Source organism: Sapajus apella, unplaced genomic scaffold (assembly GCF_009761245.1).
Source record: "Sapajus apella isolate SASKATOON/1434 unplaced genomic scaffold, GSC_monkey_1.0 scaffold1, whole genome shotgun sequence".
NCBI classification, from domain to species: domain Eukaryota; kingdom Metazoa; phylum Chordata; class Mammalia; order Primates; family Cebidae; genus Sapajus; species Sapajus apella.
Window position 1 is genome coordinate 82,333,072 of NW_022436941.1, and position 16,537 is coordinate 82,349,608.

Consider the following 16,537-nt stretch of genomic DNA (forward strand, 5'->3'; position numbering starts at 1 on the left):
CTGAAAACTCTCAATAAACTGGGTATCGATGGAACATATCTCAAAATAATAAAAGCTATTTATGACAAACCCATAGACATAAATTTATGACAAACCCATCATACTGAATGGGCAAAAACTGGAAAAGCATTCCCTTTGAAAACTGGCACAAGACAAGGGTGCTCTGTCTCACCACTCCTATTCAACATAGTATTGGAAGTTCTAGCCAGAGCAATCAGGCAAGAAAAAGAAGTAAGATATTTAGTTAGGAAGAGAGGAAGTCAAATTGTCTCTATTTGCAGATGACATGATTGTACATTTAAAAGACCCCATTGTCTCAGTCTAAAATCTCCTTAAGCTTATAAGCAGCTTCAGCAAGGTCTCAGGATACAAAATCAGTGTGCAAAAATCACAAGTATTCCTATATTCCAAATCATGAGTGAACTCCTATTCACAATTGCTGTGAAGAGAATAAAATACCTAGGAACACAACTAACAAGTGATGTAAAGGACCTCTTCAAGGAGAACTATAAACCACTGCTAAGGGAAATAAGAGAGGACACAAACAGATAGAAAAACAGTCCATGCTCATGGTTAGGAAGAATCAGTATTGTGAAAATGGCCATACTGCCCAAAGTAATTTACAGATTCAATGCTATCCACATCATTGAATCTGTAAATGCTATTCCATTGACCTTCTTCATAGAACTGAAAAAAAAAAAAAAATGATGAAGATAAAAAAAAACCACCTTAAACTTCATATGGAACCAAAAAAGAGCCCGCCTAGCCGAGACAACCCTAAGCAAAAAGAACAAAGCTGGAGGCATCATGCTACCTGACTTTAAGGCTACAGTAATCAAAACAGCATGCTACTGGTACCAAAACAGAGCTATAGACCAATGGAACAGAACAGAAGCCTTGGAAGTATTGCCACACACACCTACAACCATCTGATCTTTGACAAACCTGACAAAAACAAGCAATGGGGAAAGTGTTGGGAAAACTGGCTAACCATGTGCAGAAAGCTGAAATTGGACCGCATCCTTACACCTTATGCAAAAATTGACTCCAGATGGATTAGGATTAAAGATTTAAACATAAGACCTAACACCATAAAAACCCTAGAAGAAAACATAGGCAGTACCATTCAGGACATAGGCATAGGCAAGGACTTGATGACTAAAAAAAGCAATGGCAACAAAAGCCAAAATAGATAAATGGGATCTAATTAAATGTAAGAGCTTCTGCGCTGCAAAAGAAATAATCATTAGAGGAAACTGGCAACCAACAAAATGGGAAAAAATTTTTGTAAGCTACCCACCTGATAAAGGGCTAATATCCAGAATCTACAAAGAACTAAAACAAATCTACAAGAAAACAACCCCATCAAAAAGTAGGCAAAGGACATGAACAGACATTTTTCAAATGAAGACATTTATATGGCCAACAAACACAAAAAATGCTCACCATCACTGGTCATTAGAGAAATGCAAATCAAAACCACATTGAGATATCATCTCATGCCAATTAGAATGGGGATCGTTAAAAAATCCAGAGACAACATGCTGGAGAGGATGTGGAGAAATAGGAACACTTTTACACTGTTGGTTGGAGTGTAAATTAGTGCAACCATTGTGGAAGACAGTGTGGCGATTCCTCAAGGATCTAGAAATAGAAATACCATTTGACCCAGCAATCCCATTACTGGGTATACACTCAAAGGATTACAAATTGTTCTATTATAAAGACACATGTGCACACATATGTTCATTTCGGCACTGTTTACAATAGCAAAGACTTGGAACTAACCCAAATACCCATCAAGGATAGACTGGATAAAGAAAGTATGGCACATATACACTGTGGAATACTATGCAGCCACAAAATAGGATGAGATTCATGTCCTTTGCAGGAACATGGATGAACCTGGAAACCATCATTCTCAGCAGACAGACACAAGAACAGAAAACCAAACACTGCATGTTCTCATAAGTGGGTCTTGAACAATGAGAACACATGGACACAGGGAGGTGAACATCACACATTGGGATCTGTTGTGGGGGGTGGGCAGCTAGGCAAGTGATTGCATGGGGTGGGAGGTTGGGAAGGGATAACATTAGGAGAAATACCTAATGTGGGTGAAGAGGGGAGGGAGGCAGCAAACCACCATGGCATGTATATACCTACGTAACAATCCTGCAAGATCTGCACATGTACCTCAGAACTTAAAGTATAATAATAAAAAAGTGGCACATATACACCATGGAATTCTATGCAGCCATAAAAAAGGATGAGTTTATGTCCTTTTCAGGGAGATGGATGAAACTGGAAACCGTTTTCAGCAAACACGAACAGAATACCAAACACTGCATGTTCTCACTCATAAGTGGGTGTGTAACAGAACACATGGACACAGGGAGGGGAATATCACATACCAGGGCCTGTTGTGGGGTGGAGGGGCCAGGGAAGGGATAGCAGGGGGTAGGGGGATTGGAGACGGATAACATTAGGAGAAATACCTAATGTAGATGACAGGGCATGGATGCAGCAAACCACCATGGCATGTGTATACCTATGCAACAATCCTGCATAATCTGTAAATGTACCCCAGAACTTAAAAAGTGTTATTCCTCACCTTTTTGGTGTTATATTAACTGCTTCTGACTAAATTCAGCTATACTCAAAATCCCAAGCAAATTTGTGTATCTTTCCAAGTGGGTTCATTTTTTTCACTGGTTTGGGTGTGGTGTTCTCTATCCTCAGATTCCTTGAATCCGCTTTACAATCTTCACTTCATACTTCCCACTTAGTCTTTAACATACTGAAATCAGGGTTCCAACCCCACCCCTGCACTGAAACTTCTGTGGTATCACTCAGAGGACCTCTTGGTCATCATATCTACTGCATGTTTTTTAGTTTTTATCTTTTTACTACTTTTTCTTTTTTTTTTTTTTGCCTCCAGCCTTTTCTATTCTTTTCAGCTTTTGACTCTGTTGGCCTTCCATCTGTCAAACTCCCTCCTCCCTTGGGTTTTCTAACCATACTTTCATTTTTCTACTAGTGCAGTTTCCTCATTCTCTGGTGTTTGCTTGTTCTCCTTTTTTTGCTGTACTTTTAAATGGTTTGTATTCCCCAGAGCTCTGTTCTTGACCCTATTTTCTTACTTGCCTATTCAAACTCTGTCCATGGCTTTCGCCATCCTCTTTCCTTCCGAAATACATTTACCCTCCCTCGTTCTGTTCCACAACCATCCAACTCTTAGCCAAAGCCAGAAATTTAGATGTGATTATAATAAATGTAAGCTGAGTGTCAAGTCCTATTGATTGTGTGTACTCTTTCATCATCATGTTCTTCAACTGCAAGCTCCTTGTGCTAACTTAACTTTTCTCAGTGCATTGCCCTCAGTGAGGTCTTCACCTAGTTATCTGGCTGTTATCATTCTTTCTTGTTCCCACTGCATTTTGAATCATTATAGAAAATTACCTTATTTTGCCATAATTGTAACTCCCACCCCCAAGTGCCAACCCCTAGTGAATGATAAGTAGTAAGTTCCATGTGCCTTGTTGGTTGCTGAATGAGAAAATGAATGAGTCATAAATTATAAACGATCCTGAGCTTTGTTGTTAGGGCCAGTAATGAATGTAGTTACTGCGACAGGGTTTGTCCCATGTGGTGGCATGTTAATGTATACTTAACATTATTTGAAATAAAACTTTATACCATAATCTTGAGAAAAATTAAAAAATAAAGGGCCGGGTGTGCCCATGCCTGTAATCCCAACACTTTGGGAGGCTGAGGCAGGCAGATCACGAGGTCAGGAGTTCGAGACCACCCTGGCCAACGTGGTGAAACCCTATCTCTAATAAAAATACAACAATTAGCCAGGCATGGTGGCAGGCACCTGTAATCCCAGCTACTCAGGAGGCCAAGCCAGGAGAATTGCTTGAATGTGGGAGATGGAGGTTGCAGTGAGCCGAGATTGTGCCACTGCACTCCAGCCTGGGTGACAGAGCGAGACTCCGTCTCAAAATAAACTTTAAAAGCGTATATATATTTCTGTGGAGACCAGCTACAGAGCTCTATGTGTATCCATACATGCACACATATAAACCCATATAAGTTTTTTGATTTTGAGACGGAGTCTTGCACTGTCTCCCAGGCTGAAGTGCAGTGGTACAGTCATAGCTCACTGTAACCTCAAATTCCTGGGCTTGAGCAGTACTGCATCAGGTTCCCAAGTAGCTAGGACTACTGGTAGGTCCACCATGCCCAGCTAGTTTAAAATTTTTTTTGATAGAGATGGGAATCTCACTATGTTGCCCAGGCTGGTTTTGAACTCCTGGCTTCAGTCCTCCTGCCTTAGCTCCCCAGAGTGCTGAATTACAGGCATGAGCCACCAGGCTCAGCCTAAAATTTTTTAAATATAAAAGTGTTTGTTACAGAGAATTTAGACTGCACAGTAAAATGTAGAGAGGAAGAAAAATGAGTCCTAATCCTTTCCTCAAATATATTTGTGTATATATCCTTTTAGTCTTTTTTCTGTATGTCTTTTTTTTCAAAAAAAATTATTAATATTACTTCATAACCTTTTTTTCAGTTCTCTATAGTCTCATGAATCCATTATGGCTTCTTGACATGGCATGAGTCTTGCCAACAAGGACCTTATAGCTCTGTTGAAGAAATTTTGCCTAAGTAAATCAAAAAAGGAACCAGTGGAGTAGGTAGACAGTAAATAGAGGAGGAATTTAAATGTATCAGTAGTGAGTAATTTTACCTTCAAAGGAGGTTTTGTGGGGATAATACTTGAGCCTTGAGTTAAGATGTGGACAAATAGGAAGATGGTGGCACCTTAGAGAGCAGTATGAGCAAAGGCCCAGGCTTGAAAACATAAAAGTAGCTGTTAATAAAGTTTCTGCCTAAATTAGATTTGGCATTTTATATATATACACACATACATACACATATCAATATATATACACAAATACATGTATATACACACATACACACATACATATGATGCTTAGTATTTGAGAATATTTGCCAACCCATAGTTTATTCTCAAGCCTTTATCTGAACTCTTGATTTCTACTGAGTTTCATAGGATGGTAGTTACAAAGGGATGTGTGTGGTGGAAGGATAAAATTGAGTAGTATATGGCTGCAATATTACTTTCATACGTTTTTCCTTTAAAAGACTAATTAAAATTCAAAATTAACCAGAAACAACCATCAGGAAAGTTTGTTTTAAAAATTAATATTGGAGATTTAAAAAATCTCCAATATTATCCCAATTAGTGATTCATTTGATGAACAAGTCCTCTTTTAAACGCAGATGAGGATTTGCGTGGTATTTAGAAATCTTAGGCTTGGTTACTTTTTAGTTTATTCCTACTTGTGTTGCTCCTTGTGCCCATTGAGCATCTCCTAAATTTCTTAGCCCTGTATCAGATATATCATCTTTTTGGAAAATGATAACTCTTTAAAATTCTGAGAGTTGCATTTTTATTTCTTTTAGAGGGTTAAATTTATAGTTCAATTATATTTTTATAGCTTTTCCATTTTACACCCAGTATTAATTTTTTCTGACATAATTTCTCTCTTATATAGTACTAGAACTCAGAGATAAACTTTTACTAAGATTATACTGAATGCGGATCATAAATGTTATAAATGGTTATGTTTGAAAGCTCTAATTCCCAATTCACTGATCATTCTTATCCCCCAACCAACTTATATTTTATGCCGTGTGGCCAGGTTACTGCCTAAGACATAAATGGTTGGGATGTGATTTACACCAAGGAGAGAGGAGGGTAAAAAAACAAAGTCTGAAAAGACTTTAAAAAAAAAAAAAAAGGGATTGTATTTAATCTTTTCAACAGTAAGTCTGGCTGAGAAATTGTATTATATCTCCTGAGTGCATGTGTCAACAATTATTTCTTATCACACCTTTTTTTTGTTGTTTTTAGCTCAAGGAGAAATTGAAGCCATAGTCGTGCCTGTTTGCTTAGCATTCCTATTGACAACTCTTCTGGGAGTGTTGTTCTGCTTTAATAAGCGAGACCTGTAAGTACCCTTATTCATAGTTTTGCATTTCCCTCCAGCTTTATTGAGCTGTATTTTACATGAAATAAAATTTATCCATTTTAAGTGTACAGTTTGATGAATTTTTGTAATTGCACACAGAGGTATAACTACTGCTACAATCACAATATAGAACATTTTTATCACCCTCGTAAAGCTTCCTTGTTCTCTTTTGTAATCTGTCCTCTCCTCAGCTCAACGTCAGGCAGTCATTGGTCTGCTTTTCTGTAACTGTGGTTTTGCTTTTTCTAGATTTTTTTTTTTTTTTTTTTTTGAGACAGAGTTTCATTCTTGTTGCCCAGGATGGAGCGCAATGGTACAATCTCAGCTCACGACCACCTCTGCCTCCCTGGTTCAAACTCCTACCTCAGTCTCCAGAGTAGCTGGGATTACAGGCACCTGCCACCACACCCAGCTAATTTTTTGTGTTTTTAGTAGAGACACGGGTGTCACCATGTTGGCCAGGCTGGTCCCAAACTCCTGACCTCAGGTGATCCACCCGCATCAGCCTGCCAAAGTGCTGCGATTACAGGCGTGAGCCACCACACCCAGCCAAGAATTTTATATAAATACAATCAAATAGCATGTAGTCTTTTGTGTATGTCTTTCACTTAACATATTTTTGAGATTCATCCATGTTGTTGCATGTATTTCTTTTTTTTTTTTTGGGAGATGGATTCTCACTTTTTTCCTCAGGCTGAAGTACAGTGTCATGATCTTGGCTTACTGTAACCTCCACCTCCTGAGTTCAAATGATTCTCCTGTCTCAGCCTCTTGAGTAGCTGGGATTACAGTTACTTGCTACCACGCCTGGCTAATTTTTGTGTTTTTATAGTAGAGACGGGGTTTCACCACGTTGGCCAGGCTGGTCTCGAACTCCTGACCAAGTATTCTACCTGCCTTGGCCTCCCAAAGTGCTGGGATTACAGGCATGAGTCATGGCACCTGGGCTACTTTTTTCCTATTGCTGAACAGTCTTCTGTAGTGTGGATGTATCAAAACCTCTCTGTTACGGAAGTTTAGGTTATTTCTAATTTTTAGCTATTATGAATAATGTTGCTGTGAATATTCACATACAAAACTGTGTGAGCATATTTTTTTTTTATCTTGAACAAATAACTAGGAGTGAGGGTGCTGGGTTGTATGGTAAGTATACGTTCAACTTTGTAAGAAACTGCCGAACTTTCTCAGAGTGGCTGCACCGACCAACTTGCATTGCCACCAACAGTGTTCCGTTATCATTACCAACACAGCACTGTCAGACTTCTTTCATTCTAGTGGGTGTGTAGTACTATCTCATTTTAATTGTCATTTCTCTGACGACTAGTAATGGATCTTTTCATGTGTGACTTACATATTTTCTTTTGTGATATGTCTATTGAAATCTTTCACCCATTTTCAAATTGGGTTATTTTGTTGATAATTGAGCTATAAGAGTGCTTTATATGTTCTGGTCACAACATTGTCAAATATGTTTTGCAGACTTTTGTCCCAGTCTATGCTTTGCCTTTTTGTCTTAACTGTGGCTTTAGAAAAGCAGTTTTTTTTTCATTATTTTGATGAAGTTTATCAGTTTTTCTGTGGTTCCTGAGTTTTGTGTCCTGTTTAAGAAGTCTCTGCCAAACCCAGTGTGAAAATATTTTCTCATGTTTTCTTCCAGAAGTTCAGTAGTTTCAGCTCTTATAACTGTGATCCATTTCAAGTTATTTTTGTGCATGGTGTGAGGTCAGGGTCAAGGTTGGTTTTGTTCCTACAGATATCTAATTCCATTGTCATTTATTTTGAAAAGACTGTCTTTCCCCCCATTGAATTGCTTTGGTACTTTTGCCAAAAGCAATTGTCCTTATAAGTCTATATCTATTTCCACACTCTCAGTTCTTTTTCATCAATGCATATATATCTGTTCTTATGCCAGTACCACACTGTCTTGATTAGTATAGCTGTATAGTAAATTTTGAAAATAGGTAGACTTCTTCCAGTATGTTTAAAAAAAAGTTAATTTGGGTAGGTTCTTTGCCTTTTCATATACGTTTTAATTCAGCTTGTCAATTTTTTTAAAAATCTACAATTTTAATTGGGATTTTATTGAATCTGTAGGTCAGATTTTATTGAATACATAGGGGAGAACTGCAGTCTTAACACTATTGAGTCTTTGAATCTGTGAACCTGGTTTATTTATTTATTTGAGTTTTAGTTTACTTTTACAGTATTGTATAGTTTTCAGTGGACATAGCTTTTGTTAAATTCATGACAAAAGGTATTTTTTTGTTATTATAAATGGAAGGTGTAAAAAATATTTTCTAATTCTTATATAGGAATGCAATAGATTTTTAAAAATATATTGACATGGTATACTAAGACTTTGATAAATTCATTTATTAGTAGTTCTTCTGATTCCTTAGAATTTTCTACATATACAATCATGCTTCTTAGAAGCAATTATAGTAGGTCTAATCTTTATGCTTTTAGTTTTTTTTTTTTTTTTTTTTTTTTTTTGTCTTAATGTACTGGTTAAGACCTCCAGTACAATGTTGACCAGAAGGGATAAGGGCATTGCATTGTTCCTAATTTTAGAGGGGAAAATATTTAGTCTTTCGCCATCACACCTGATTTTAGCTGGAGGTTGAAGTTTTTGCTTTGTGGGTTTTTTTTTCCCCTTTACTACTATTTCCAGGAGGAAGTTCTTATTTCTGTTTTGCTTTGCTAGCAATTTTTATCATGAATGGATGTCACAATTTGGTCAAATGCTTTTTCTGAATCTATTGAGATGATCATACGGTTTTTCTCCTTCCTTCCATGAGTATAGTGAATTTTATTTTCATATACCATCCTTGCATTCCTTGGATTTTGCTGCATTCAGATTAATAATGTTTTCATCTGTGTTCATGAGTGATGTTAGTTTGTCTTTGTGTGCGATGTCTGTCTGGTTTTAAAATCAGGATAATACTGGCCTCATAAAATGAATGGGAACATGTTACCTCCTCTATTTTCTGAAAGAGTTTGTATAGTATCAGTACTGTTTCCTTTTGCCCAGAGTTTTGTGGGAAGGTTTGTAATTAAAAATTCAATTTATTTATAAATATATCACAGTTTTCTTTTTCTTCAATCTATTTTGGTAATTTGTGTCTTTCAAGGAATGCATTCATGGGTTTGCCTAGGTTGTCAGCTTTACTGTTTTTCATATTACATCCAAATGTTATAGATACTCCCTAAGGAGAGTCAGTCTGGTAGGATCTTACCCTTTTACCAGAAGCATCATTCTCAGTGGTCACTTTTTTAAATTTGATTTTTATATTTGAACTTATTCTCAGGATGACTCATTTTCTGTGTACTTATGAACCTCTAACTTTGAGCTAGGAACTGTATTAGCTATAAGGAAAACATACTTCAGTAGGTTTTTGAGTATATGGATATCTTAAATGAATTTTAAATATTTTTAGCCTTTTCTTATTAAAAATAATTTGGTATCAGTGGGAACATTAATTTGTTATCTAGAGTCTTTTAATTGGAATACCACAAGATGTGGCTTGGATAAAGATTCTAAGCAGAATTTTGAGAGGTTTTTAAAAAATTGAACACTGATTATTAAATTTAGCCTTGTTATTCATTATGAATACATTACAATCCGTATGCATTTTCAACAGTATTTTTCTGTTGGTTACAAGAAAAATTTTTGTTTGGGGTAGAGTACGTATTTTTGTTCATTTAGGTAATTGGTTTGGTTGGTAAGAGTCTTTAATGAACATATTTAGAAATAGGGGCTATTCATTGTTTATTACTTGTGGTTTTACATAGGTCATTTTTCTTTTCTCTTCAGAATTAAAAAACACATCTGGCCTAATGTTCCAGATCCTTCAAAGAGTCATATTGCCCAGTGGTCACCTCATACTCCTCCAAGGGTAAGAGAAAATGCTTTTGAGTTGTTGATAATATACAGACGTGTTAGTATATATATTGAGTATCTACAAATGTACCAAAAGATATTCAAGCTGAATCGAAAAGTAAATGAAAATAGTACATAAATGAAAATTTTAATCAAAATATGTACAACACATTTTAGAGGTTTATCACCATCATAGCATATTTGTTCTGATGTTTTTAATTCTGTTTAGTAAACATTACAGATGTGTAGTTGAACTTGCAAACTGTAAACTTAAGGTGCTAAAACTGCTATATGATGCTATTTCAAAGCAAGCATTTTGGATTGAATATTACAACCAAGTTCAAAAGTCTATCATTTTAACACTGGTGAAATGATCTCTGGGAACCTACACTAAACTCTGGATTTTAAATATGCCCCAAAGGGGAAGTTGTTTGTATTTGTTATCCTCCCATAGTCCTTAAAGTTTATATTAACATATTAAAATGTGTTGTGTATTTTTATATTCCACGAAATCTCCATCCTTCAGGTTTGATTTTCTTAATATTTTCTAGTTTTCTGTCCAGTTAATCCTAGGCTGCCTAGTCTAGGCATGAAATTAAATTAAATACTATTTGTAGACCATTAGCTTATCAAAATGTAACACCAATAATATTGATTTAGACTACTTAGACTCATTTTACAGTATCTGCATTTTGGGTGGTTGACATTGACTTAGTGACATAATACAGGTCATTTCTGTACCACTGAAAGTTACTGGGAAGTTTCAGAGATGCATTAGCTCTGTGGCTTTAACAGATATTTGCCATATACATATGAGAGTTTCTAAATGAACATATCCCATAAATAATAAATTTTCTCTCTTTCTTAGCACAATTTTAATTCAAAAGATCAAATGTTCTCAGATGGCAATTTCACTGATGTAAGTGTTGTGGAAATAGAAGCAAATGACAAAAAGCCTTTTCCAGAAGATCTCAAATCACTGGACCTATTCAAAAAGGAAAAAATTAATACCGAAGGACACAGCAGTGGTATTGGGGGGTCTTCATGCATGTCATCTTCTAGGCCAAGCATTTCTAGCAGTGATGAAAATGAGTCTTCACAAAACACTTCAAGCACTGTCCAGTATTCTACTGTGGTACACAGTGGCTACAGACACCAAGTTCCATCAGTCCAAGTATTCTCAAGATCCGAGTCCACCCAGCCCTTGTTAGATTCGGAGGAGCGGCCAGAAGATCTTCAATTAGTAGATCATGTAGATGGTGGTGATGGCATTTTGCCCAGGCAACAGTACTTCAAACAGAACTGCAGTCAGCATGAATCCAGTCCAGATATTTCACATTTTGAAAGGTCAAAGCAAGTTTCATCAGTCAATGAGGAAGATTTTGTTAGACTTAAACAACAGATTTCAGATCATATTTCACAATCCTGTGGATCTGGGCAAATGAAAATGTTTCAGGAAGTTTCTGCAGCAGATGCTTTTGGTCCAGGTACTGAGGGACAAGTAGAAAGATTTGAAACAGTTGGGATGGAGGCTGCGATTGATGAAGGAATGCCTAAAAGTTACTTACCACAGACTGTACGGCAAGGCGGCTATATGCCCCAGTGAAGGACTAGCGGTTCCTGTTAAACTTCGGCAGTACCTGTAAGAGTAAAGCTAAAATTATTTTATCTGTGAATTCACATTTTAAAAAGTCTTCACTCTGTGAAAATGATCATTTGCCCTTAAGGACAAAAGTGAACTGAACTTTTACATGAGCTATTTCCATTCCAGAATATCTGGGATTCTACTTTAAGCACTACATAAACTGACTTTATCTTCAGACTAGCTAAATAATTTTGTGCTGTTTCAGGATGTTTGCACTGAAGAAAAATAGAAAGCTTACCTGAAATTTATAAAGTAAAACTTTTTGTTTTGCTACATGGAAAACAGAAGGTATTTAAATAAGAAGCCGGAACATGCTTAGTGAGCACAGCTCTACTGATTTTGATTAGAATAGTCATCAAAGTGGCTTAGGGACAGTTAATATAAAAGATTAGAGGAGCAAGGTCTAGACCATCTACTTCAGCTAAAGTAACTTAAAAAGAGGTCCATAGGCCAAAACTATATAAGCCCCATTTTCATAATCTGACCAAAAATAAAAGGAGTAGCCTCTTGTGTATATCAATGTACACAATATTCTGTAGGTCCCTTCCATTGGTAGTAATGCTGCCAGTTATTACTGGAGAAAAGGAATTCTAGAGCTTTGACTTGGCAGATTACATTTTTTATTCAGTAATCAGTAATCTCACTAGTTTTCAAAAATTTGCTTATTATTGACAACTTCTTTAAAGATCCATTTTACAAACTCAACCGAGTGCCATGACAAGAGCTAAGGGTCCCCCAAACTATCTCAAGCATTTAAAAAATTGCCATTTTTAAAGGCTTAAATTGTTAATGTTTATATATAAACATCATTGACCTTTCTTAAGTCTTCAGAGAATTGGGTAGATGAAGTACTTTATTCAGCATATATCTTCAGCTTAAATTGCTTTTTGAGTATTTTTTTATTTTTAAGTAGGCAAAGATTAAATTTTTTTTTAGTCAATGTTTGAAGCAAACTAAGAGGACTTGGGCAATGTTTACCAAAACAAAACAGAACCCCCAAAAATGTACATCTTGATCTTAGTAAATATCCTTATTGTAGAGACACTTAATAAAAAGGTGATATTTTAATATCTGCAGTTCTGAGGTAGGGTGGAACTTAGTTTTACATTGTGATTTAGGTATTTTTTAAACCTTTTTTCTTCACGGGAGAAGTGGCCCAGGCCTTGAATTTAGTGCTGAAGCCACTAGTGTGCTTATGCTGTCCCCTAATCACCACATGTGACATGAAGGCCGAGGCTAACTATATGGGCTAAGAAAGTAACAGGAAATTAACAAGCATTATTAGTGATTGACTACTGCTATCAAGTGAATTCAGAGGAAACAGGTTTTTTAGCCATATTTAAGTTGCAAAAAACAGGCAGGCTTAGAATAGTTTCTAGAGGTTATTGGAGAATAAAAAGCTAAGAAAACTTGGTATACATTTATAATTGAAATATAATTACACTTTTTACTCTCAGAATATTATTCACATTAGACTTCCTGTTTATCTTTTATATTCTTACATTTATATAATGTCTGATCCTTTCAAAGTTCTTTCACATATATGATCTTCTTTATGAAACAAAGTAGATGCTTTATTCTGATATATCCAGTTTCCCACTTCAGGCAAAAGTAGATTAATAGAATGATGAATTCAAAGTAGATGAGGGAAATCAGGCACAGAAAAGTATAGGGGGGATAGAGAGACCCAAATTCACACAAAAAGATAATGGCATCGCTACCGTTTAAATTGATCATCAAAGGCTGGGCTGGATTTGTCTTGCTATGTGTGTCAGGAAATTTATACCTCTTCCATTTTCTTAAAATAAGTCACGATTGTAATGTTCAGCTGCAACTTTTCTCATAACACAGTGTCATGAAGAATATTGTGGTGTGAAGTTTGTACATTTAGGGTCAGTTATACAGCGTGAACTCATGATCCAAGGAAATGAGAACGGAGGATCATTGAAGGCCATGATAGAAACAAATTTGCATGTTGAAGCCTGTATAAAACATGGTACAGTGAGTGAATGCCCCCATCCCCAAGAGCACTTTATATATATATTAAATGGATATATGATTACTGTGCAAAAATTCATTCTGGAAATGAATATATATTTTAGCACTAATATGTGATGTACATTTTCTGCCCTAAGGAGAAAATAAATCATAAAACTTGTTTCACATTCATTCAAAATTACTTTCCCGAGCATGTCTTAGAATAATCTATGTGTTGATGCATGTAAATTGTATTTTAGGTAGGCAAATCTGGTTTATTGATGTAAAAACTAGTCTAATAAAGTTAGTGGCTTTATCACTGTAAATCTTCAGTGTCTAAAGTATTGTTTAAAGTAATACTACTAGCACATCAGAAAACCTTTTGTGGACAAAACTAGTTCACTTACTGCTTCTGCAGTTGCTCCCTTCAGGGTTAAAAAAAAGGACCCAAATGTCACATGTATTGATATTATGTCAGTTACTGGTGTCTGTGGTATCCCACCCTCATCTCTCAAAGGGATAATACTGGATAATTACTAGAAAACTTAAAACTTCACACTTTGTACCATTAAAACCTAAAATTTTAATACTATCTTTTTTTTAGTATGGATTAATCAGCACTTGGGAACATACTCAACATTTGAGTAACAGCAGGGGAAAAAAGCAGTATGTTCTATGTTAATATCTCTTCTCTACCTGATTGTTCATTTAATTTCAGCCTTATTCCTTGATAAGGGATTTTACCACAGGAAGTCATCTAATGACCCTAGCTCTTAATGTGAAGTTAAAGATTAGTTAAGTATACTTACATTTATTAAAGCTCATATTTAAAGTAGAGCATCTAGTTTGAGAAATGGAAATCAAACAAAAATGTCTTTTTTCTACCCACTTAACTAGTTAAAACCATGACATGTAAATGTAGAAGTAGAATAATCGTATAGAATTCCCTAAAATATTTCTGTTTACTGACATATCAATCAAGTAAATCAAGCAGGAGAGATCGTCCTTCATTCGTTGTAGCCCACATCATTCTGATTTTGCTCAGTTGTTATTAAGAAGAGCATATTCCTAAATCATACTCTTCTGTTTCAATGGAGTTTTATTTTGTTGAGATGAGTAAAATATCAAAGTTATAAGCTACATAAGACAAAAGCTCAATTGTTCAAAAAAATTTACTGGGATATCTATTACAGGTATTGCTAGATTATATTACTCAGATAAGATTACTTTCTAAAAAAATGTTTGTACTTTACTGTAAATTAAAATAATATGGAGTAATAAAATGGCAAGTGCTTTAGGGTTAGCCTAAAATTGGGCACTGTCATAGATTTTAAAGAAGGTCTGAACTAGCAGGCTTACAGCCTAATTCTTCTTTGGACTGGTCCTTGGCAGCGTTCCTTTTCAGACTTAAACAGAATTCAGACAGATAAAAGTCAAAACAAAACTTTACAAAGCCAAGTGTATTATCTTTTACATTAATCTGTTTTTTTCCATCATACATGCTACTAGTATGTGCATCAGCATGATAGTCTCATATACATTGCATTAAAAATTAAAAGGTGGCAGCGCAGGGTAAGCTCTTCTGTTATTTGTTTCTTTTTTTTTTTTTTTTTGAGATGGAGTTTCGCTCTTGTTGCCCAGGGTGGCGTGCAATGGCACGACCTCGGCTCACCACAGCCTTCCACCTCCTGGGTTCAAGCAATTCTCCTGCCTCAGCCTCCCGAGTAGCTGGGATTACAGACATGCACCACCACGCCTGGCTAATTTTGTATTTTTAGTTGAGATGGGGTTTTACCATGTTAGTCAGGCCAGTCTCAAACTCCTGACCTCAGGTGATCTGTCTACCTTGACCTCCCAAAGTGCTGGGATTACAGGTGTGAGCTACCGTGCCTGGCCTGCTCCTAAAGGGCTTTTTTCCAGTCAGTATACAAACTGGTTAGTTTAACTTCATTACCCATTTTATTAAAGTTGATGGATCATGATGAGATGCATTTAAGGCCGAAAGTGATGTTTTTTTTTAATCTCTTGAACACAAGCTTTGTCTGAACGATAACTACAGGTTTCAAGTGCTGGTATATTAATACCATAATGTGATGTGTCAGAAACAAAGGGATATTTTAAAGGTAGATATTTGAAAATTCTCTAGTCTCAATGTATGTGTGTATTGATTATACCCTAAAAACGTGCAATTTGCTAGGACAATGCAGTGATTAGCATTAGGTATGTCTCTTTTTTATATTCTAGCTATGTCCCATTTTCTTCTAAGCGCAATCCTTTCATGTTCACTTGCTGTGTTACCCCATCTACTTCATTTGGAAGGCTTGTCTACAGTATAGTATGTATTTTTACCTTTGCAGTGAATTGCATGTGCTAATTATAACCACAGCTATCATTTTTACATTGACATAACTCCAAATGTTATCTTAAATGTTCTATTATATACCAGCTCTAATCCTTTAAGTAAATTTTAATAAATTCTTGTTCAGATATTTTCTGTATGTGGTTACTATCATCCGACTATGCATATTTGTAACAGCATTTATCATTAGTGGTGTTAGGTAAATAAGCATCTTAGTGTAAACCAGATGTTTCTTGTGGGTTTTGTGACTTTTTAAATGTTTGACATAATGGATTAGGATTTAAAAGAAAACCAATACACTGTCTTGGCTTTAATAACATAGAATGGAGATAGCAGATTTATTTGCCAGTTTTCCAGATTTACTATTCAATAGCTGAGGTCTGAAATCCCAGCATTCTACCTCCTAATGGACTTTTTTAAAAAAGAAACGTACTTGGTTGTCAAGGGCCCAAGTATGGAGGTGCTGCGCCATCTCGTGGCCTGTCTATGCCCACCCCACTCTGCTGGAGTCTCCATCCTTGTGGTAAGACTGAAGCAGATTGGATACATGGCATCCTCCTGCTCCCTCTTGAGGTTACTAAGTAGTATGCGAAACTAAGTCAGCAAGTCCACCT

The 16,537-nt window shown here is 36.0% G+C and overlaps 1 protein-coding gene across 5 annotated transcripts in view; it reads left to right on the plus strand.

The window, feature by feature from the left end:
• Positions 1-13,885, plus strand: part of IL6ST (interleukin 6 signal transducer) — a 67,079-nt gene extending 53,194 nt beyond the window's left edge. For all 5 annotated transcript variants that reach the window (XM_032280572.1, XM_032280599.1, XM_032280582.1 and 2 more), the window contains 3 exons: positions 5,945-6,041; positions 9,877-9,958; positions 10,811-13,885. In XM_032280572.1, coding sequence (XP_032136463.1) covers positions 5,945-6,041; positions 9,877-9,958; positions 10,811-11,548 — 917 coding nt within the window. In that variant the 3' untranslated portion in view covers positions 11,549-13,885. The remainder of the gene's footprint in view (positions 1-5,944; positions 6,042-9,876; positions 9,959-10,810) is intronic.
• The last annotated feature ends 2,652 nt before the right edge of the window (positions 13,886-16,537 follow it).